The 18918-nt window shown below is 32.4% G+C and overlaps 12 protein-coding genes across 12 annotated transcripts; 4 read left to right on the top strand and 8 right to left on the bottom strand.

The window, feature by feature from the left end:
* The first annotated feature begins 30 nt into the window (after nt 1-30).
* Arfgap1 (putative GTPase activating protein for Arf family protein) lies at nt 31-1696 on the top strand. Its single transcript, XM_061305145.1, has one exon. It carries the CDS (start codon nt 121-123, stop codon nt 1669-1671), a length of 1551 nt encoding a protein of 516 aa, XP_061161711.1. The 5' UTR covers nt 31-120; the 3' UTR covers nt 1672-1696.
* Nucleotides 1697-1722: 26 nt separating this feature from the next.
* Nucleotides 1723-2376, bottom strand: PPIH (Peptidyl-prolyl cis-trans isomerase H; the record flags this gene model as incomplete). Its single annotated transcript, XM_061305144.1, has 2 exons — nt 1723-2037; nt 2107-2376. The coding sequence occupies 2 exons, from the start codon at nt 2374-2376 to the stop codon at nt 1723-1725; spliced, it is 585 nt and encodes a 194-aa protein (XP_061161710.1).
* A 98-nt stretch (nt 2377-2474) lies between these two features.
* On the bottom strand, nt 2475-4283 carry PUS1 (tRNA pseudouridine synthase family protein; the record flags this gene model as incomplete). Its single annotated transcript, XM_761530.2, has 5 exons — nt 2475-2556; nt 2681-2823; nt 2890-3430; nt 3486-3920; nt 4057-4283. The coding sequence occupies 5 exons, from the start codon at nt 4281-4283 to the stop codon at nt 2475-2477; spliced, it is 1428 nt and encodes a 475-aa protein (XP_766623.1).
* A 126-nt stretch (nt 4284-4409) lies between these two features.
* xab1 (GPN-loop GTPase 1) lies at nt 4410-5870 on the bottom strand. The gene is made up of 11 exons (XM_061305143.1): nt 5691-5870; nt 5509-5605; nt 5422-5452; nt 5295-5391; nt 5146-5264; nt 5013-5115; nt 4931-4980; nt 4803-4893; nt 4689-4740; nt 4541-4623; nt 4410-4481 (listed from the first exon to the last, which is right to left on the bottom strand). Exons 1-11 carry the CDS (start codon nt 5765-5767, stop codon nt 4418-4420), a joined length of 864 nt encoding a protein of 287 aa, XP_061161709.1. The 5' UTR covers nt 5768-5870; the 3' UTR covers nt 4410-4417.
* On the bottom strand, nt 5868-7097 carry Slc25a3 (Mitochondrial carrier family protein; the record flags this gene model as incomplete). Its single annotated transcript, XM_761528.2, has 4 exons — nt 6495-7097; nt 6284-6443; nt 6040-6251; nt 5868-5918 (listed from the first exon to the last, which is right to left on the bottom strand). Exons 1-4 carry the CDS (start codon nt 7038-7040, stop codon nt 5868-5870), a joined length of 969 nt encoding a protein of 322 aa, XP_766621.1. The 5' UTR covers nt 7041-7097.
* Nucleotides 7098-7159: 62 nt separating this feature from the next.
* PCKR1 (Peptidyl-prolyl cis-trans isomerase A) lies at nt 7160-8275 on the bottom strand. Its single transcript, XM_761527.2, has 8 exons — nt 8107-8275; nt 7991-8045; nt 7848-7924; nt 7708-7813; nt 7585-7679; nt 7448-7551; nt 7337-7415; nt 7160-7302 (listed from the first exon to the last, which is right to left on the bottom strand). Exons 1-8 carry the CDS (start codon nt 8182-8184, stop codon nt 7198-7200), a joined length of 699 nt encoding a protein of 232 aa, XP_766620.2. The 5' UTR covers nt 8185-8275; the 3' UTR covers nt 7160-7197.
* A 79-nt stretch (nt 8276-8354) lies between these two features.
* On the bottom strand, nt 8355-9422 carry TpMuguga_01g01098 (transcription factor IIA alpha/beta subunit). Its single transcript, XM_761526.2, has 7 exons — nt 9324-9422; nt 9232-9290; nt 9069-9149; nt 8967-9001; nt 8663-8930; nt 8524-8595; nt 8355-8451 (listed from the first exon to the last, which is right to left on the bottom strand). The coding sequence occupies exons 1-7, from the start codon at nt 9385-9387 to the stop codon at nt 8398-8400; spliced, it is 633 nt and encodes a 210-aa protein (XP_766619.1). The 5' UTR covers nt 9388-9422; the 3' UTR covers nt 8355-8397.
* Nucleotides 9423-9476: 54 nt separating this feature from the next.
* KIF18B (Kinesin motor domain protein) lies at nt 9477-12043 on the bottom strand (the record flags this gene model as incomplete). The annotated part of the gene is made up of 2 exons (XM_761525.2): nt 9728-12043; nt 9477-9638 (listed from the first exon to the last, which is right to left on the bottom strand). The coding sequence occupies exons 1-2, from the start codon at nt 11834-11836 to the stop codon at nt 9477-9479; spliced, it is 2271 nt and encodes a 756-aa protein (XP_766618.2). The 5' UTR covers nt 11837-12043.
* A 324-nt stretch (nt 12044-12367) lies between these two features.
* TpMuguga_01g01096 (EF-1 guanine nucleotide exchange domain protein) lies at nt 12368-13258 on the top strand. The gene is made up of 2 exons (XM_761524.2): nt 12368-12722; nt 12790-13258. Exons 1-2 carry the CDS (start codon nt 12431-12433, stop codon nt 13212-13214), a joined length of 717 nt encoding a protein of 238 aa, XP_766617.1. The 5' UTR covers nt 12368-12430; the 3' UTR covers nt 13215-13258.
* Nucleotides 13259-13282: 24 nt separating this feature from the next.
* On the bottom strand, nt 13283-15230 carry TpMuguga_01g01095 (uncharacterized protein). The gene is made up of 5 exons (XM_761523.2): nt 14887-15230; nt 14648-14821; nt 13662-14570; nt 13490-13595; nt 13283-13459 (listed from the first exon to the last, which is right to left on the bottom strand). Exons 1-5 carry the CDS (start codon nt 15116-15118, stop codon nt 13294-13296), a joined length of 1587 nt encoding a protein of 528 aa, XP_766616.1. The 5' UTR covers nt 15119-15230; the 3' UTR covers nt 13283-13293.
* A 93-nt stretch (nt 15231-15323) lies between these two features.
* Nucleotides 15324-17146, top strand: csd (Aminotransferase class-V family protein; the record flags this gene model as incomplete). Its single annotated transcript, XM_061305206.1, has 9 exons — nt 15324-15655; nt 15694-15774; nt 15857-15972; nt 16013-16130; nt 16160-16354; nt 16385-16528; nt 16588-16716; nt 16747-16927; nt 17001-17146. Exons 1-9 carry the CDS (start codon nt 15371-15373, stop codon nt 17144-17146), a joined length of 1395 nt encoding a protein of 464 aa, XP_061162045.1. The 5' UTR covers nt 15324-15370.
* On the top strand, nt 17143-18842 carry TpMuguga_01g02260 (uncharacterized protein; the record flags this gene model as incomplete). The annotated part of the gene is made up of 7 exons (XM_761521.2): nt 17143-17530; nt 17602-17728; nt 17840-17896; nt 17931-18149; nt 18212-18304; nt 18341-18647; nt 18679-18842. The coding sequence occupies 7 exons, from the start codon at nt 17143-17145 to the stop codon at nt 18820-18822; spliced, it is 1335 nt and encodes a 444-aa protein (XP_766614.2). The 3' UTR covers nt 18823-18842.
* Between the last annotated feature and the right edge of the window lie 76 nt (nt 18843-18918).

Below are 18918 nucleotides of genomic sequence, written 5' to 3'. Positions count from 1 at the left end.
ACTCACCGGTCAAATTAATCAGGGTCCGTGCACCACTCTAACAGAAAATTAATTGGATTATTGAATCCAATTTATAAATTTGTTTCATTTTTATATTATATTTCACTGTATATTAATTAAATGGATTGGATTCTTAGTCTGAAGGTAGATCAGAGAGGATTCGTCTCAGAAGCCGACAGAGAGGAATTTTTCAGAAGACAGTTCAGAATACCAGAAAATACTACGTGTTTTGAATGCGGATTTTCAAACCCAAAATGGTTATCACTGTCGTTTGCGATTTATTTGTGCCTAAACTGCTCTGGAAGGCACAGGCAACTGGGCTCACATATATCTTTTGTTCGGTCTGTAGATATGGATAGATTCATGAGGGATCAGCTAGTAAGGTTACATGTAGGAGGAAACAAGAAATTTAATGAATATCTTATCTCTCAAAATTTGAAAGATAAACCTACTAATTATGACAATAGGAAGGTTTTGTCGTACTCATACACTCTAGATGACGAAGTTGCTAAGGTTAAAGGTGAAAAAGAACCAGAAGATGAATCTCCTGCAAAAGAAGATGTATCCCCAAATGTAGATCCCGATCAAATGGAGAATTTTCTTCAATCAGAGCAATTCACATTTGCTGAGCTGGAGAAGGCAATGAACGAGTTAAGTTTTCAGAGCTCACTCAGAGACGATGCTGAAAAGTTTGCCACCACAAAAATTGATGATTTCAGTGATTTGATTAGCTTAGAGACACCTTCTTTTGACCCTAGTACTTCTACCGCCACTAAGGCCCCTGAACAATCTAATACCAATGATAAGTTTGATTTTAACAAATTTGACCCATCGACATTTGATCATGCTAATTTCAACCTTGATAATTTCTCAGATTTTTTGTCTAGTGGTAATATTCAGGATACCATGAGTGCTAGTGATCCTTTCTTGAATATGGACTTCTCAAAGCCAGTACCATCCACAAGTGCTTTCAACCGAGTTCCAAATAATAACTTCGGAACTAGTGAGGGAGTTTCCAGGCAAAAGAGGTCCGCAAAGAACAAGTTCTCAACAAGGGCGGACGATTTCGACTTCGAAACCTTTGAAAAGGAAAATAATCTTGAATCTACATTTCCAAGTACGTCGCTCCATGGAGATGACTCTTCAAGTTCTTATTCTGCTCCTAAATCTCCCATTCCAGACTTAACAAGTCCATTTCCTTTTTCCAAATCACCTCCTCTTTCATCTAGTATCCCATCACCTTCGGCATTTCCGGGTGCTACCCAAAATCCATTACAATCCGCACCTCTTACAGTAGGTGTCAATAACACAGCAGATGGAAGTCTTCCACCTCCATTTTTAAATAATGAACTTTTACAAGGTCTTAACATGCCAAATCCTCCTGATTTATCACAATTTGAAGGGAAATCTTCAATTTCATCGGACGCTTTCTTCGGCGGCAAGATGCCTCAAGGCTTCTCACCCACCCGTTTTAGTCCTGGTACTCAGGCTTTTAGTTCTGATGAGTACTTTGGGAAACCCAGGCCTCCAAATCTTCACTACGTTCCAACCATAGAGGAACAGGCTCTTCAGAATTTGAATGAGCTTAGGGAAAATTTAGTTAACGCCATCAATAAGGGCGGAGCACTATTGGAAAAGGCTAAGCAGTGGCTTAACGCGAACCAATTTTAGTTTGTAACTAATATTGTAAAATATATCATTTACATGTAAATTATTAAAATATTACAGTTGACCGCATTCAGTTACCAACAAATTTAATTTAGGGGCATAGTTTTCACCCACAGATACGTTTTGCATCTTTTGCAAAACTAGTTTCGATTCGTCATCCACTAGACTTCCAAAAGCCACATTCTTTCCATCCAGCCAATCACACTCCTTTGTTATAAAAAAGAATTGGCATCCATTAGTGTTAGGACCTGTGTTGCTCATGCTGATAATTCCTAGCTTATCATGTTTTACAGAGAAATTTTCATCGTCAAAACATGATCCGTATATAGAAATACATCCGGTTCCATCACCTTTTGCAAAATCTCCACCCTGTAAATATATTAAATCTATGTAAATTAAATAAATCATTAATATATATATATATATAATCATCGGCACCTGAACCATATAGTCTTTAATAACTTTTGAGAATTTTGTTCCTTTATATCCAACCGGAACCATGTTCTGTTTATGTTCACCTGTGCAAAACTTCCTAAAGTTTTCGCAGGTTTTGGGAACCTTATCTGCGAAAAGCTCTATTTTGAGTCTTCCTAAATATTGCGATCCTAATGAAATGTCCATAAAAACAACTGGATTGTCTGGGTTGGTTAAAAGATGGGAAAGATAAGGTGGCCCTCCAAGAAGGCGTTCGTTCTTATCATCTGACATGTTTCAAGTCCTGGAATTAAAGTTATATAATTATTATGTATTTAAAAATGACAACAAATATATTACAATTAATTTAAGATGGTTTATATCCTAAAATACTATACAGATTCCCCATTGGGTAGTAAATTGTTTTCCAAATAGAATGGGTACTTAAGAATAGTTTCAAGCCATCCTTCCCACCTAAAAATAGATTAAAAATATTTTTAAAAATGTATTAGGGTCAATATGTTTTATTTGTATCGAATGTGTGGAAAGAAAGATGTGTAACAATAGAAGAATGAATCAAAAAATGTTATTAACTTACAAATCAGAATCTATTGATCTTTTAACTTCAGGGTATATATGTTCTCTCTTAAACTCTTCCACTTTGGGTTTAACATCCTTATATTCAATATAAGGAACTTCAGGTGGATTACAGCGATTAGTGTTGTAATGATCAAAGTAAGGCTAAACCATCATATTACATTATGATCAGATAATTAATGAAATACTTAAAATAAGTAAGAAAAATACATGATGGAGTATTAATCCTTCTGAAGGGACCAGGTTAATGTTTAGAATGTGGGATTTGTTTAAGGAGAATTCAAGTGAATTTTTGGGTGCAATCTTTAAGTAAACCTGTAGAGCCAAAGATATCATCTTCCTAATTTGGTTATATAGAAACGACTGTCCAACAATTAGAATCTTAACCACATCTAGTTCTTGTAATTTGTCGGACTTGATATAGATTTTATGTATAAACCTAGAACTGTTGTTGATATCTTCCTTTTGCTTAACGGTAAAGTTATGAAAGCTGTGAGTTCCTTGATAAAAATTTAATATTTCTTCGAGTCGCTTATGATCTATTTCAGTTTTTTCATACTCACCCTTTACTTCATAAAGAGATTCGTTTAATTTACTTAATTTAATTGTATCTCTAGTTTTTAAATTTTCTTCAAAAAACAGTTCTAAATTTCTAAAAAGGTTTTCATGGTCTTCATTTGGTACTACAAATTTTTTAGAAAGTATCCATTCCGGAATAATGTATTCATACTTTCTTTTCGAACACAATGTCCTACATATATAAATTTTTAAAATTGGTAAATTTTTATTAGTATGGTTAAAATTACCTTGCATCAAATCCCTTTGTAACTCTTTGGATTTTGAAACAGCGTATGTCTTCTGGTAATACTGAGTTTAGTCTCAGTACAAACTTATCTTCATTTGATAATTTTTGATCTTTCGTTGACTCAAGATTATTGCTTAGTTCACCATTTGATTCAGAAGGATGGTTCTTAGCTTGAGATACAACATCATCTGATAAATCCTCAACATCGATATTGAAACGACCTCCAAGGTATGTGCAAGCAGCATGAACTCCCTTGTCAGTTCTAGAGCATTTAGACATTTGTAACTTATGTGTCATGTTTCTAAAGGCCTCATTAATGGCTCCGATTCTAAACAAACAGTTTTCGAGTGTTCCTTCAACAGTTTTAACCTTATCCATTTCACCTGTTTTATACTCCACTTGTTTTTGATATCCGTGGTATGCGGTTCCAACATACCTAAATTTTTGTTGAATTGAACAATGTATTCGTGTGAGTATAAATAAGTTAAAATTTTAGTCAAGTTTAAATGAGATTATTGTATTTGTGGAATATTTTATACTAAATTTAGTCTATTTAAGTATTAAAATTTTACCCAAATGAGATAACATATTTAGTTTTAGGAACGTGAACCCTTTTTACTTCTAGATTTTGGTTTAAGTCAGTAATATTTGCGGAATCTTTCAAGATAGAGGAATCAATGTTGTTTTCTCCATCTTCCGATGGTACATTCTTGCTTAATAATTGTTCCCTTTCCTTCCAAAGTTTTCTAAATTTTGATCTAGGTTCATTTCTATTCCGTTTATGATTCCCTCTAGTCATTTCAAGTGATGTTATTCTTAACCACACACCACTTCTTACAAAATCTTAATAACAGTTCAAAATCATTTTTATAATTATAAATCACTTAAGTATATATAGGATCAACAAGCATATAAATTTATATTACAATAATATTATTTTTCCTTAAGTTGTTTCTTCACTTGTTCTCTCTTCTCTTCCAACCAAGGTAAATATACACTAAATTAAGTTAATAAATAACATATTTTTTGTTTTAATTGAATATTTAATTGGTTTACCTGTTGTATTCCTCTACACATTCATCTAATAACTTAACATGGTCCTCAAAACCTTCACCAGTCATACAACTTATACCACAACACTAAATGAAAAATTTTTTACAAATAACCATTAAATAGCAATACTATATTATAAATAGTCTCTCACCTTAATGTTCATATAGAATTCATTGAGCATTAGAGCACAGGATCTGCTTAAGCTGAATAATTAATTAATGTTGATTTATTAAGGTTACAGGTGTTATAATGGTAATAAGGTTACCTCGCCATGTATGTTTCATCATGTGTTACTGCTTCGTAGAATTTTTCATAGTCACTCATCCATTCTAGGCATACTTCGTGCCTATTGACGTCTAAAAAATCATAAATTCAACCAAAACTATGAACTACCTATTTTGTTAAATGAGGCTACAAAGGGAAGCTGGCACTTGTACATCACACTAAAAATCAGTTGATTTGAAAATATACTTACCTGCAGGAGTAGATCATATTAGTCATGAAGGTGATTGGATTCTGTGAGCGAGTGGTATCAATTAAATAATTGACCATGGTAGGAAATGATGAAGACAACGACTCTAAAACAGATTAATTGATTAAGGAACTACCTAATATAATTGTTCCACTTGCTGACCAATTGAACACTTCTATTTGTCCAGGAGTGTCCAATATTATGTAATCAACTACTTCTGAGCGTTTGTCCAACAGTTCAAGGATTTTATCAAATCTAAACTCCCATAATGTGGCGTTAAACTACCTTGTTACGAATATGTTTAATGATGTCATTATCGCTCCATTAGGTCCCAAATGATATTTTTTCATGATTTGTCTGTAGTTTATGGAGTCCCTGATATCTAAACATAATTTATTAGTTGAATCAGTACCTATGTTAGCCTTGTAGTGAATCTTTGTAACCTGAAAAAATATTAATTTGAACCGTAAATTGATATTGTTTTAAATCTAATACATACTGCTGGGTCCAAATTGATCACGTAAACCTTCTTTCTGTTACTTTTCAGCACATCTACTAGTTTTCTAACGTAACATGTTTTTCCACTTCCAGCCATTCTACATAAATTAGTTATAAAATGAAAAATGTTATAATTAATTTAGTCCAAACATAAAATATCAATATAAATAGATTAGAAATTACCCTATTACTACTATTGCCAGGGTTTTCCTTCCACTTGAGGCCACTGGCCTATCAATGACTGGAGGGTCAGAATCCATGGTTTCAAAACGATCTTATCAACAATAAAATGAAGAATCAAATAGAACGAATTTATGTAAATACATATATAACAAAACTAAAAACAAAATTAATGGAATCTTATGTTTTTTTGACTGATCCTCCCCCACTCGTTCCCATTCCCATGGAAGTCTACAATAACAAGTTAAAACAGTAAATATATTGGTGAATAGTGTAATCAGTAGTTAAAACCATTAAACTATATGGTTTGAAGATAATATGTGAACTGAATATTGTAATGTGTAAATAATACTTTGAATGTGTCGTAGATCCACCACTGTAATCCTGTAAGAGTACCAATCATAAGTACTCTGGTGCCCAATCCCTTTGTAAACAAGTTAAATGCACCAACTTCTCTTGCCATTTGACCAAAACTTTTGCCTTTATTTTCCGATTTACCCATTTGTGAAACCAATGAATCCGCTGGATGAGATACAACAGCACATATTATACCAGCCAAGTAACCTAAGGAATTGATATATGAAATAATAAGTTACCGGAAGCAAATGTAATTCCAAGTTGAACCTCTTTGGAGTATTCGTTTTTAGGTTTAGTGAAAACATGATCATAGAAAAGTTGGACGACTTTTTCGAAAAAGTAAAATTTCGCCATCGTATAAGGTACTTGTCTGCTCAAGAGTGGTCTCAAACTTCCAAACTAAAATCAATTAGATTAGATAAATCATTAATTAATATAATTATGAGATACAGGAAACTTAGTTTCAGCTCTCAATGAATTCATCTTACAGGTTGCTTTCATAAGCTGTGTTGGCCATTGTTCTGTAAGCGGAGCTGTTTGCACTTTGACTTTAACCATTTCCATAGGGCACAGCAACACATCTGCGAAAACCTCTGCAGAAGCAGAGGCTGCCAACCACATTGCTCCCTTGTACTTGTAAGCTCTTTCTTCTCCTAACTGGCCTCCGTAAAAGTCTTTAAAGAACTCATAAAGTCCAAACTTTCCCAATCCCTGCATGGAGTAGCCTAAAAGTGTTGGCTTCCATCCTTTAACTAGCCCGCTAAGGCCTTCCTGCTTCATTATAACGCTCAAGCCCGAGAATAAGGACTTATAAACTTGTGGATTTGTCTGCATTTTACATTTTGTGACATCTAAAGGGGTAACGAAGGTATGAGTAAGTCCACAGGATAGAATCCCTCCCAACATACATTTTCCGTAATATTTGCAATCGTGAACTACTGGATGAGGTGTTCTACTTATTGGAGCAGATACTCTAGGGTCCCATTTATCCTTCATTTTTTAGAATCTCAGGTATATGGATTACAACAAATGTTAATCAAATATTCATTAAAGTCACCCGATAGTGTTTATTATCTAACTACACATCTATAGTTTTTAGAGTTTATTAGTAAATTAAATTAAAATGTAACATATAAAATAAGATTTTAGTTGATTAAAAGTTAAAATGGGCTCTTTTGTAAACTTCGTCTGGTATTATGGTCTTGTATGATTGTTCTAAGTTATACATTTTCTCATTAAATATAGGCCTTTCTATATCCTAAATCAGTATTAAGTCTACGCAAGACGCTTACGGTTCTTGCGATGTATTTTGCTTCTTTTACTTCATTTTTTATCCTTGGATCATATATAGTTTCAAGTGGTATTTCTCCGCTAATGACAACTATTACTATTATTTATTATACCAGTTGTATATACTAACATTCTTCTTCGTTTTGCCAATCATTGTTCCTTGTTTCTCGATCATATCCAATACATCTTCTCCATATTCCAAGTGCCCAAATACCACCTATAAAATAAGGCAATTGAATATTTCCAGTACCATTTTATCATCTAGAAAGGAGCAAGGTTTAAATGTGATATAAAATTGAGATGAATTTGAGTTTTTAAATCTTGTTTTACACATTCCCAAAACACCTATGGACAGTTAATTGATTAAAATTACCTCTTTTTGAGTGCAGGTATGTATATGACTCGTCACGCATATATTGTCCGTAAATCGACTCTCCACCATAAGAGTTTCCGGTATTAAAATTTCCTCCTTGACACATCTGTTAAATTGTATAATTAGCCTAATAATCTTACAAATCCAGTAACAATGCGATGAATAGGTGTGTTCTTATACCACCTTGGCCTTAGATAATATCCTAGTCCAGTCTCCCCTATATACAGATTAGATGAATAAACATATTATGATAATATAATCAAAATTTTAATATATCACTAACCCGTGCATAAACATCTAAAGTTTTCCGCTGTGTAAGGCAACTTATCCATGAAAAGCTAATGAATTGTTATTATTAGTAGAATTTAAATTAAAAAGATCTAAATTAGAAAGTTATACCTCAAATACCATTCTTCCAGCTCTCCTTCCTGCTATTGATATGTCAAAAAACACTCTGGGATTAGGAACCTTGGCCATTTCCCTAAAATTTAAAATAATCCTATTATACAATACAGATATGTCTACATGAATACAATCAATTCATAACATTTATTCATAAAATACTGATGAACAAAAAACAAACTAACACATAGAATCTCTCAGGCCACACATTGGTGTAAAAAAAAATGATATTAAAAAATGCAATCAAATTATTAAAAAATTAAATCATTAAAAATGAGATAAAATAACTTAAAACTCGAATTCACCCTCAAGTGTGTCAAATGGAATCTCGACATTATTAATCTAAACAATTTGTTAATGGAATCCTAGATATGTGTTATAAATTACTGGTTTAATAATATGTAATAAACACGCCTGCATAATTCCATATTTTAACTTAAGTTTCCATAAAGGAGGTCCAAACTTCTTACTACTTGGTCTGGTAACCTAAATTACATTAATTACAAATGTGAGTATTAATTGTATACACATAAATTATTAAGTACTGCATTACCTTATCTAACATTCCTATAACCAAGTCATCAGTCTCAGGTTCCTCGTCGTCCAAATCACTAATGTCAGAGATACTAATATCCGTATCCGGGTTATCCTTTTCGGAATTATCACCAGCTTTTTCTAAGTTTGATGAATCTTTATTATTTTTTGGCGACTCTGTTGAGACTGGATTTGTTGGTCTCAAAATTGGTGACACTGAGGGAGAAGATTGTTTTGCTAAAACGACATCCGCATCCAAAAACTCATCTTCAGATGTTTCAGGCTTCCTATTATTTAATTACATAAAAATATGTAAAACATACTCTGATTCCTTATTCTCTTCTAAAACTTCTCTAACCTATTATATATATATTAACCATCATTATAAATAATTTAATTGAAAATTGAAATAATAATTTTATTACCGATTTCGATAGTTTAGAATGACGTTTTTTCGATTGATATTTTACCGAATTAAGCCTTTTGTTTAAATTTTCAATCCAAGTCTAACAATTAATGAATCGAACAGAGGAATGAAACTAAGTGCGTTAAAATAAGATATTATAAAATTCTGATAAAATGTGTTACCTGTTTTATTGCCTCTAATACTCTTGGATTGTGTGTTTTAGAGCACTTGTCAATTGTTGCTACAGAAATTAAATTAATTTTAAGAATCAAACCTTCAATAACCTGTCGGTTAAAGGATTCCAGAGAGAGCTGACCGATATAATGTAAACTAGACATTATAAACCATGTCAATTATATATTTACACGGCCATTAATTTTAAAAATTTACTATATTAATTGAGGGTTTATATTAAATGTGTGGAGTGTTAACTAAGAAGATCAACGAGCAACGGTCGCCCTACTAGATGGGTTTGTGAAATGTGTTTCCTTATCAATTCCAATTTGTTCTCACTAATGTTACTTTTCATCAAATTGATCAAAAACAACAATTCTCTAGAAAACTTCTTTATGACTTCCTTACCACTTTTCTACACATTAATATAATTTACACATACCATTACGTCATAATATTCTACTTATTTACAAACTGTATAACTATTTTTAAAGCTTGACTAACAGAATTTGTTATAACATGTGAGATTTCAACGTCTTTTGCCCTCAGTGCATACTTAATGGTGTTATAGGAATCCTGGTAGAACTTATTTTCCGGGTTAACATGTGCTATCATGAGTATAAAACAGTTATTTGTTAGTGAGTTTTTCAGCAGGTGTGTCAGCTTACTATCTCTGTACTTGACTCTTTCCCCAGTTCCACCAGATCCACTCATGCTGCTTGACTTCTTTGCTAATGTATTTATGCAGTTTATAAGTGCTAAAAGTGACTGATTAATATATGATGACTCCTTCAGTCTATCGCCAGCATTATCTGTTATTTTCATCCTCTCTGATCCTGCCAGATCAATGATGGTCAACTTGGTGTTTAAAGAAGTTTGTATCTGAAGTATTGCGTGAGAACGACTTGAGGATCTGTTTGCGTTTGTTGAAAAAACCTTGCGATTCTTATCACCGATTTCGAAAAGACGTTTAAAATCTTCGTAGTTAGAAATCTTAACCTTTGTTAATCCCTTCACAAACACTTTGCTATCGTTTTCTTGTAATTGCAAATTCACCTCATTTTCCTGGAGTAGGTCATACACATTCTCATTATACACTTCAAAGTATGACAGATACAGGTCCTGTTCACTTACTTGGCTAGAGTTGAACAAATCAGTAATAATCAGTTGCAACAAACCTACACTACCTTCTGTTCCTGCAATTGTGTACGTTTTTCCTGACCCTGTACTCCCATATGCGAAGATCGTAACACTGATTCCTGAAAAGAGCTTTTCAATCAGATCTAGACAACTATTTGTGTAAAGTGTTTCTGTTGAATCGTCTTCCTGGACAATGTGGTCGAAGTTGAATTCAAATACTCCAGGCCTTTGAGACTTTAGTACACTATTCTTATTTCCAGGCTTAAATAGCTTTACACATGATTTTTCGCATTCTATAGCCTTGTTCTTACAGGTACTTGGTCTACATCTCACTACTACTCTCAATTTCCCTGTTCCAGTCTTACTACAGTTAAAAAAACTGTTATTATACAGCGTTTTATACCTTGAAATTAGTTCCTCCATATCAAATTCATCCTTGAACTCCACCAAACCGCTATCCACCTCAGAATATTCTTCATCTCTTGCCTCCTCAAATTTTACGCTCTCTACACTTTCAACTTCTTTTCCAACTTCTGAGTTATCACTGACTATTTCTCTGTAGGGAGTAACATTATCATCTGTGGTTTCATCATTTTGATCAATTTCATTAGTAGTAACTGTGGTGGTAGTATCTAACAAGGTAGTATCAATGTGTGTATAATCGTTATCTAATCCTTCATTGATAGACTCAACTTCGTAATATTTGTCGTGGTTATCCTCTACTGAATTTTGAGAATTAATTGGGGAGTTAACTGGGGAAAGTTGTGTATTAACTTCACTTTGACTTAATTTATTTAAAATATTAATAGAGTCATCAAGGCTTGTTCTTCCTGAAAGGAGTGTGTGTACATAGTTTGCTTTTCTTGAAGGTGTCAGCTTTTCCCTAAAGTTGTCTTCAAAAATTTGTGAATTAATAATTGATTCAAGTTCAGGGTTGGCAAAGTAACTTTCGTATTGCTCTTTAGGGGCTTCGTTATCAACTGGTCTAGTTATTTGTGAATAGTTATCATTTTCAGCCAATTTTTGGGTATCGTATTCATTATTATTGTCTATTATCCTGATTATCTGGGAATCTGTGATTGGGTTGTGTTCTAGTTGTGAAGTTTGATCCACTCCGTTGCGTTGATTTGATGTATTAGATGGGTTACTCAATTCAATTAAATCCTTTAATATATCATTTTCGAAAGCAAAATTTGTGTTTTTACTAAAGGGTTCAAAGCTCATGTTACTTTCGGTGTCTGATGTCGATTTTCTGGAGATGGAAACATCCATTTTAGCACGTTTGTTTAATAATTCTGGTGTTTTATTATTTGTTGTAACTTTTGGACTCGTATACAACTTTTGAATACTTGTATTATTAGACAATTTCCGGATTTTTGAAACATGGTTGAGCTTGGATGATTCAGGGCTCTGTACTGAATCATTTGAGGCCATGTGTATGGTGTTTTTGGAATCAAGATTTCTTTTAACCATCTTAATCAAGTAATTAAATATTATTTTTATTTATATTTATGGGCAAAAAAATATCAACAAATTTTACAAGTTAAATATTACAAAATATTAATAACATACCCATTAACGATCAGTTTACATGTATTAATAATTTACAAATTAGGTATAAACAACTATGCTTAATGAAAATGTTAAATTATGTTACATTAATTAATTTTAAACCCAAAAATCAGAATAAATAAATTGTTAAATAAACAACATAATATGGTAGTTATATGAGGTTTGGTAAATATGTGGTCTGGATAATAATGCAAAATAACTATAATTATCTAAATAAAATTAGTTAAAGCAAAAAGGTTGAAAATTATTTTTTTACACATTTAACTCGAAGAATCCATTTTTGATTTAAACGTATTAAATTATCTTATACTATACCAAAAATTACATCATTCGTAATTAAGAATTATTTTTTAAATTTATAATAAAGTATAACTAGTGTTAATGGCATCTATCTATACTAAAGTACTTACGAATCCCCATTATTAAATAAAAATTTTCTTCAAATATACAACATTTACTTTAAATTATATTAGTTGAGAACATTTATTAGTTGATATGGCTGACTTGAAAGTTGACTTTGATTCTTTAGGTAAGGCCGAAGGTCTCCTTAACTTGGATAAGTTTCTTTCCTACCACTCCTTCGTTGGAGGCGTAAAGAACGCAACTACCGACGATGTCGCCGTTTTCAAGAAGCTAGGAAAGGCTCCTGCTGAGAAGGATTATCCAAATGTTTACAGGTGGTATTTACACGTTTCAACTTGGTGTCACTCTCCACCCAAGGACCTTCCTAAAGGAAATTTCCCTGTTAAAGAGGATAAAAAGACCGAAGATGACTTAGACCTTTTTGGTATGTTTATATTGATTTCGCAAAACATATTTATTTAAATAATTCCACCATAATTTATTTTGTTTAGGCGAGGCTGACGAGGAAGAGGATGATTCACTAAAGAAGAAGATGGAGGCTATGAAAGCCGCAAAAACAAAGAAGAAGGAGGTTGCTAAATCTTCCTTGGTAATTCATGTTGAGCCAGCAAGTGTCGATGTTGATTTGGACGAAGTTTTGAAGTTAGTTCGCTCCTTAAAAATTGAAGGTTTGACTTGGGGCGAGGCTTCCACTAGGATTCCTCTCGCTTTTGGCATTGAGAAGCTCCAAGTTATGTGCACTATTGTAGATGATCTAGTAAACACCAATGAAGTTACGGAGATGATTGAAAATCTGGGCCTTTCAGAGGAGGACAAGACTAAGAAGACTGAGCGTGAAGAAGATGGATATGATAGCGATGACGAGGTTCTTGGACTAGTTCAATCTGCCACAATTGTTTCTTTCAACAAACTATAAACAAGGATATACTATATGATAATACAATAATTTATATATTTGTACACATATACGCTTCTGTATATACATTTAGTATAAATCATATTAATGACCATATCAAGTCACTTTCAAAAGTTTTAATCAGGACCACATCCCCGTAATCAAGTGTAACTCTTGTTGAGCCGTCAGCACATGCAACTGCATTTTTACATAGAGGAACCACCTTTACTTGTTTACAGCTGTAGAAATTAGTTTCGTCGGTTGTCCTAAATTATTTAAAAATACTTTCAACTAACTTGTTTGATATCTCCTCTCTGATTAAACATCTCATAACTGACCTACTTGGATCCATCTTAAGCTTATGGTTAAAACACTCAATAGACTCCTTAATTATCTCATCATCTATAGAATCAGTATGAACCTAGTGTGTAGAGATAGAGTAACTTAATAACTAATGTATTTGGCTACTTATGGAATTTTCAAGTGATTTAGGAACATCTGGATGCTCAAGTAAGCATTTAATTAAACTGGTCCCCTTGAAAAAATTAATTTTTGAGATGTTGTATGCCCAAGCTGTAGACCCAGTCCCCGAAGTTATTAGAATTCCTGAAGATTTTACTCTTTTTAAGGGCTTATCATCCACTTGTACTATCGAGTAAAAGGACTTTCCAAAGTCCTCTCCTGTGATCATAACATCGTTAACGATTCCGTAAGGCAACGAGTATGAATCTGTATCTGAGGGGTGGTAGTTGATAAGCTCCTTCTCCTCAAAACTCGAACTTGAGTTTCTTACAAGTATCTTCTCAATCACGCTGTTGTCAAAACAACTATTTAAACTCTCATCCGTTTCATCAGGTTTTGACTTATTGAAGTTTAACATCTTTCTTTTAAACAGCTTTAACCTCAATCTCTGCCTTGGTATCGGGTGTAAATTAAAATTCAGCAAGTTATCAAGTAACACTCTAACGTACTGGTCATAGGTAAGTAGTACATCATCACTTTTAATGGGAATTGGAGAGTTGTCTTCTGAATGGTACAAACTAGGATTATCAAAGTATAGTTTCTTCTCAGTCATTCTGTTATATGAATAACTACAAAACTCTTTCAAATTCTTATAAAAGACGCTAGAACTATCAAATGGGTCAGGTGAATCAGATTTTGGTGAATTTAAACCCTCTTTAGACGTTGGCTGGCACTTCTCATAGTCGTAATATCCACAGTTAAAATGTTGTTCGTTTTTTGGACCAAAGTACGACATGCATAACGTACCCATGCTCCTTTCAGGGTCCGTGTTAAGTCCTGCCAGCCATATTGGTGTGTCATAAAGCTGGTCTGCCGGGATCAATGAAGCTCCCTCCAAGAACGTTCCATCGCCTCCTAATCATATTGTTAATACTCTAATTAACTCGTTTTTGTTAAATATAACACTATGAGTAACTAGGATATATGAAAACCTGCTGCGATTACAAGGTCTGGTCTGACTCTCTTAGTATTCTTTGATCCTTCGAATGGTAAAAGTCCTTTTGATTGTGCTTTAACTACTTCGGTTTCAAGTTTATAAACATTTTTTAAATGATAAATTAATGAGTCCATAATCTTTTTATGAGTTAGATGTGTGTTATAAGCCACTAATAAAATGTTAATTATAGAAATGGGTACATAATCTATCAGATTAAAAGTTAAAATAACTCACGTGGAAATGTTTTATAAATTTGAGCTGGCGATAAACCATTTTGAATTTCCAAATCATATTTAGTTATCTTTTCAAGTACAAAAACCTTTTTAACCTTCGTTGACTTATAATTCGATAAAACGTTCATAACAATTTCGGAAAAGTCACTAGTGTTAGAAAAGGTACGAACGTATTTAGGAGTTATGGTTGAAAATTTACCATTTAAACTCCTTAAAAGTGGAATGTTAATCATGATTAAATAACATTCTATATTACATTATGAATTTACACACTTATCCAATGAAATTTTTTAATTATTGCATTCAAATTATAAATCGAAATTAATAACATTCCAGAAATTAAATTTATTTAAATTAAGAAATAAAATAGTATTAGTATTTACATTTTCTATTGCACTATAAGATTCCTACTTTATTTTCATCTATTTGGGCCAGGGAATAAAATTAATATGTTTTCTATAAAACTAAAATCAAATGCATTTTAGATGTTCTGTAAAGTTTTTTACACTCTTATTCTAAAAGTTACTATTATGGCATCAGTTTCCTACACCCTTAATTATAATAATAAGAGAAGCACATTGTTTATTAGACCGATTTTTGATAAATCGTGGGATTTACCCAAACAAAATCTTTTGAATTTGCAAATGACTGAAATTGAGGCCATAGCCAGAGAGGAATTCCCTATTTTGAACAAAGAAGATAACGAACTTAAAGATTTAATTTACTTTAACAACGCTACAACAACTCAGAAGCCAAATTATGTTTTAAATGTAAGTTATCAATAACTTAAACCAATTTGAACTTTTAGGCATTGTTTCATTATTACACAACTAACAATTTCAGTGTTTATAGAGGCTCAGGATCATCTCACGACCAGCTTTCTACTCAGGTACCATTTCAAGTATTTCATATACACACCATTCTTATTTATGATAATTGTTTTATACAAATTGTAATTTTTAATTTAACAGATATATGAAAATGCTCGAAAGAAAGTTTCAGACTTTGTTAATGCGCCGTCAGCTGAACAAATATTATTCACCTCCGGAGTTACAGACTCAATTAACTTTGTCTCCAGTACTTGGGGGTAGTTTACAACTAATTCTTTTTATTTACATATTTAATAGACCACAAAACTTGAAAAAAGATGATGTGATCCTTTTACCCTTATCTGAGCATAACAGTAATCTTCTGCCGTGGTGGGTTTTGTGTGATAGAGTCGGATGTTCAATTGAATATGTAAAGGTAATTTAATTTTAATTATTCCCATTCAGTTACACCAAAATGGCCAGTTTGATCTTGATCACCTGGAATCGCTACTAAAGAGTAAGAGTCCTAAGTTGCTTTGTTGTGGTCACGCATCTAACGTTTTGGGAGTCATTCAAGATATGAAAACAATTTCAAAACTTGCCCATAAGTATGGATGTTTGGTTTTATCAGACTCTGCACAAACAGTTGGGAAAATAAAGGTATCATTGTTTAAACTGATAATAATTTAGATTGATGTGCAAGATATGGATGTCGACTTTTTGGCAGGATCAAGCCATAAGATGTATGGGCCTACTGGTGTGGGATTTTTATATTATAAAAAACGCCTGTTGGAGGATTTAGAGCCACAAAAATGTGGTGGAGGAACTGTCAAAGTATGAACTACTTATTTTGTGTTTTTTATTCTAATACATGAGTTTATAAACTGTTTTAGGACGTAACATTTGAATCTTGTGACTATTTTGAACCACCCTTCAGATTTGAAGCAGGCACTCCACCAGTAGCTCAGGCTATAGGGCTAGGAGCTGCAGTTGACTTTATTAACAGTATTGGAATTGATAGGGTAAAATACACAATAAATAACAGTTTATAGATAAGAAAACATGATAATATGCTGTTGCAATATTTATATGAAAGAATGAAGGATTTGGTAAATTTGTATAATTTCGACCCTACCCTTGATAGAATACCTATAATATCATTCAACGTTGATGATATTGACCCATTTGACTTATCTGCCCTACTTGCCTCAAAAAATATAATAACACGTGCAGGTATTTCGTTACTTTATTATACAATGATATAATTATATCATTTCTAACACCTTAAAATATTAAATGAGTTTAGGAAAGCACTGCGCTTACTTATTGCATAAAACGTACTACTGTACTAACACAATTCGAGTATCCCTGGCCATGTATAATAGTAGTTCTGAAGTTGACAAATTCATAGAAGCTCTTAAAGAATCCATCTCAATTTTGAAACAACAATGATTCGGCTGGGATATTGTGTTAGTAAGTCCCAATTGGGATGCTTTGGACGTTTTATTATGCATAATAACTTATATCAATTTTCGAAAAGTAGAAGCTTAAGTACAGATTTAGACTCAAAATTTACGATCCTAAAGGTCAACAGTAAGCTTGTTGATGCAAAAAACCTCAATAAATATTTTAAGAAAATACTTAAAAAATCTTTTAAAAAGGAGGAATTGAGGTTTCTACTAAACTACACAGTGAACAATATGCCTCAAGCACTAGATGATGTCAACTTGTTAACAATACTCATAATAATGTCAAAACTGGATATAAGGGACCAGTTACTATTTAATTCAATCCTTCCGCATCTTTATAAAATTAGTGATTTCAATAAAATTATAGGTAAACAATTATATATATATATATATATAGGTATTGTATAGTTCTGGTCAAGGTGTAATAAATATGTTTAGAGTGTTTGTTGTACAGTAGTATGTTATTTAAGGATGACGATAACATAAAATTATTTGCCACTAAGTTGATATTTGACCTACCGTCACACCTGGATTCCATTAATTACAATAATATTTCAAAGCTTTGGTATGTAGTATACAGTCATTAGGTAAATACATTAAATAGTTTGTACCACATAGTCATTATTAGGTAAATGAATTAGATAATTGTTGAATTTAGAAAATGATATATTTTTAGTGAGTCGCTATGTTTTCTTAATTTATACTCTGAAGAATTCGCTGACCTGATCTCAACGTATGTTTTTAACATTAACACATTAAATAATTAGCCTGGTTGATAAGAAGAGTTTGGCTCGTGGAGAGATTGAAATTTTGAATTTCAGCTCAATTTTAAATTATCTTTCACGAGTCAGAGTTGGAGATGAAGCTGAATGGAGTGTCTATGCAAATTTTTCATTAAATAACCTCTTAACTACCAATTATAAGCCAGTAATCAAATTACTACAATCATTTGTCAATCGTAATATACACCACAAAGTCTTATTCAGGTAGTTTCAAGCTTATTTTTACGTTATTTACTTTTATTATCAATGATTAATGCTATTTTTAGAAATTGTGGTGACTTTTTAGTCAAATTCATTGATCATATGCACCCAAAGGATGTATCAAACCTGTCCTATTTATACTTTAAAGTCAATCACCCGTTAGTTTATTTCTCATTAACCTAATTACTATACAGACACCATGCCTTATTTAATGAATTATTTAAAATTGGTGAGATGATTTCTACTAATCTGGATGGAATTTCGTCACTAAAACTGTTATCTGGCTATTATCTATATCACTCTTCACTTCAAAATATGTTACCTGATATCAATTCGGAACCTGGACTCTCTCCAAATACGGCTCTTTTACACCGTTGCAGAACTGTTTATCTAATCTATAATAACATTTCCAGGGACCTAAACTCTTTTTATTTCCAGGATTTCCTACTTCTCTTCAAGACTCTGGAGTTCTTTAACTTTATAAACACCAAGAACTTACAGGTTCTTATCAGTACCAATTAATGTAATTTAGATGAATCTGAAAACTTTTCTGAAATTTCCTGCAAATGTTGGTAAAACCAAGCTAAGTAATCTTGACCTTGTTAAGCTTAGATACACAGAAAAGAAGCTAATTAATACTGATCAGCAGTCTTTTATTAGACTATTAATGTCTTGATGTTGTTTATGTAATATGATATTCTATACACAATATGGTATACGTTATATAGTATACAACAATATAGTATACATTATGTTGTATACAAAATATAAT

The sequence above is a fragment of the Theileria parva genome, chromosome 1, assembly GCF_000165365.1.
Source record: "Theileria parva strain Muguga chromosome 1, complete sequence, whole genome shotgun sequence".
NCBI lineage: Eukaryota > Apicomplexa > Aconoidasida > Piroplasmida > Theileriidae > Theileria > Theileria parva.
Note: the sequence above shows the minus strand (reverse complement) of the source record. Positions and strands in the feature narration are given on the sequence as shown.

Bases quoted from the DNA above. Each gene is read 5' to 3' on its own strand.
- Arfgap1 (XM_061305145.1), top strand. From the start codon at position 121: ATGGATTGGATTCTTAGTCTGAAGGTAGATCAGAGAGGATTCGTCTCA.
- xab1 (XM_061305143.1), bottom strand. From the start codon at position 5,767: ATGGATTCTGACCCTCCAGTCATTGATAGGCCAGTGGCCTCAAGTGGA. The intron at 5,116-5,145 runs GTAGTTCCTTAA...AATCTGTTTTAG, and splicing joins AAGTGGAACAATTATATTAG to AGTCGTTGTCTTCATCATTT. The intron at 4,894-4,930 runs GTAGTTCATAGT...ATGATTTTTTAG, and splicing joins AGCCTCATTTAACAAAATAG to ACGTCAATAGGCACGAAGTA.
- PCKR1 (XM_761527.2), bottom strand. From the start codon at position 8,184: ATGGCCAAGGTTCCTAATCCCAGAGTGTTTTTTGACATATCAATAGCA. The intron at 7,814-7,847 runs GTAAGATTATTA...ACAATTTAACAG, and splicing joins ATCGCATTGTTACTGGATTT to ATGTGTCAAGGAGGAAATTT. The intron at 7,552-7,584 runs GTACTGGAAATA...CTTATTTTATAG, and splicing joins CCTTTCTAGATGATAAAATG to GTGGTATTTGGGCACTTGGA.
- TpMuguga_01g01098 (XM_761526.2), bottom strand. From the start codon at position 9,387: ATGTCTAGTTTACATTATATCGGTCAGCTCTCTCTGGAATCCTTTAAC. The intron at 9,291-9,323 runs GTTTGATTCTTA...TAATTTCTGTAG, and splicing joins TAACCGACAGGTTATTGAAG to CAACAATTGACAAGTGCTCT. The intron at 8,931-8,966 runs GTATGTTTTACA...ATTAAATAATAG, and splicing joins GAAGAGAATAAGGAATCAGA to GAAGCCTGAAACATCTGAAG.
- TpMuguga_01g01096 (XM_761524.2), top strand. From the start codon at position 12,431: ATGGCTGACTTGAAAGTTGACTTTGATTCTTTAGGTAAGGCCGAAGGT. The intron at 12,723-12,789 runs GTATGTTTATAT...TATTTTGTTTAG, and splicing joins AGATGACTTAGACCTTTTTG to GCGAGGCTGACGAGGAAGAG.
- TpMuguga_01g01095 (XM_761523.2), bottom strand. From the start codon at position 15,118: ATGATTAACATTCCACTTTTAAGGAGTTTAAATGGTAAATTTTCAACC. The intron at 14,571-14,647 runs GTTTTCATATAT...CAATATGATTAG, and splicing joins AGACCTTGTAATCGCAGCAG to GAGGCGATGGAACGTTCTTG. The intron at 13,596-13,661 runs GTAGCCAAATAC...CTGATTCTATAG, and splicing joins ATCACTTGAAAATTCCATAA to ATGATGAGATAATTAAGGAG.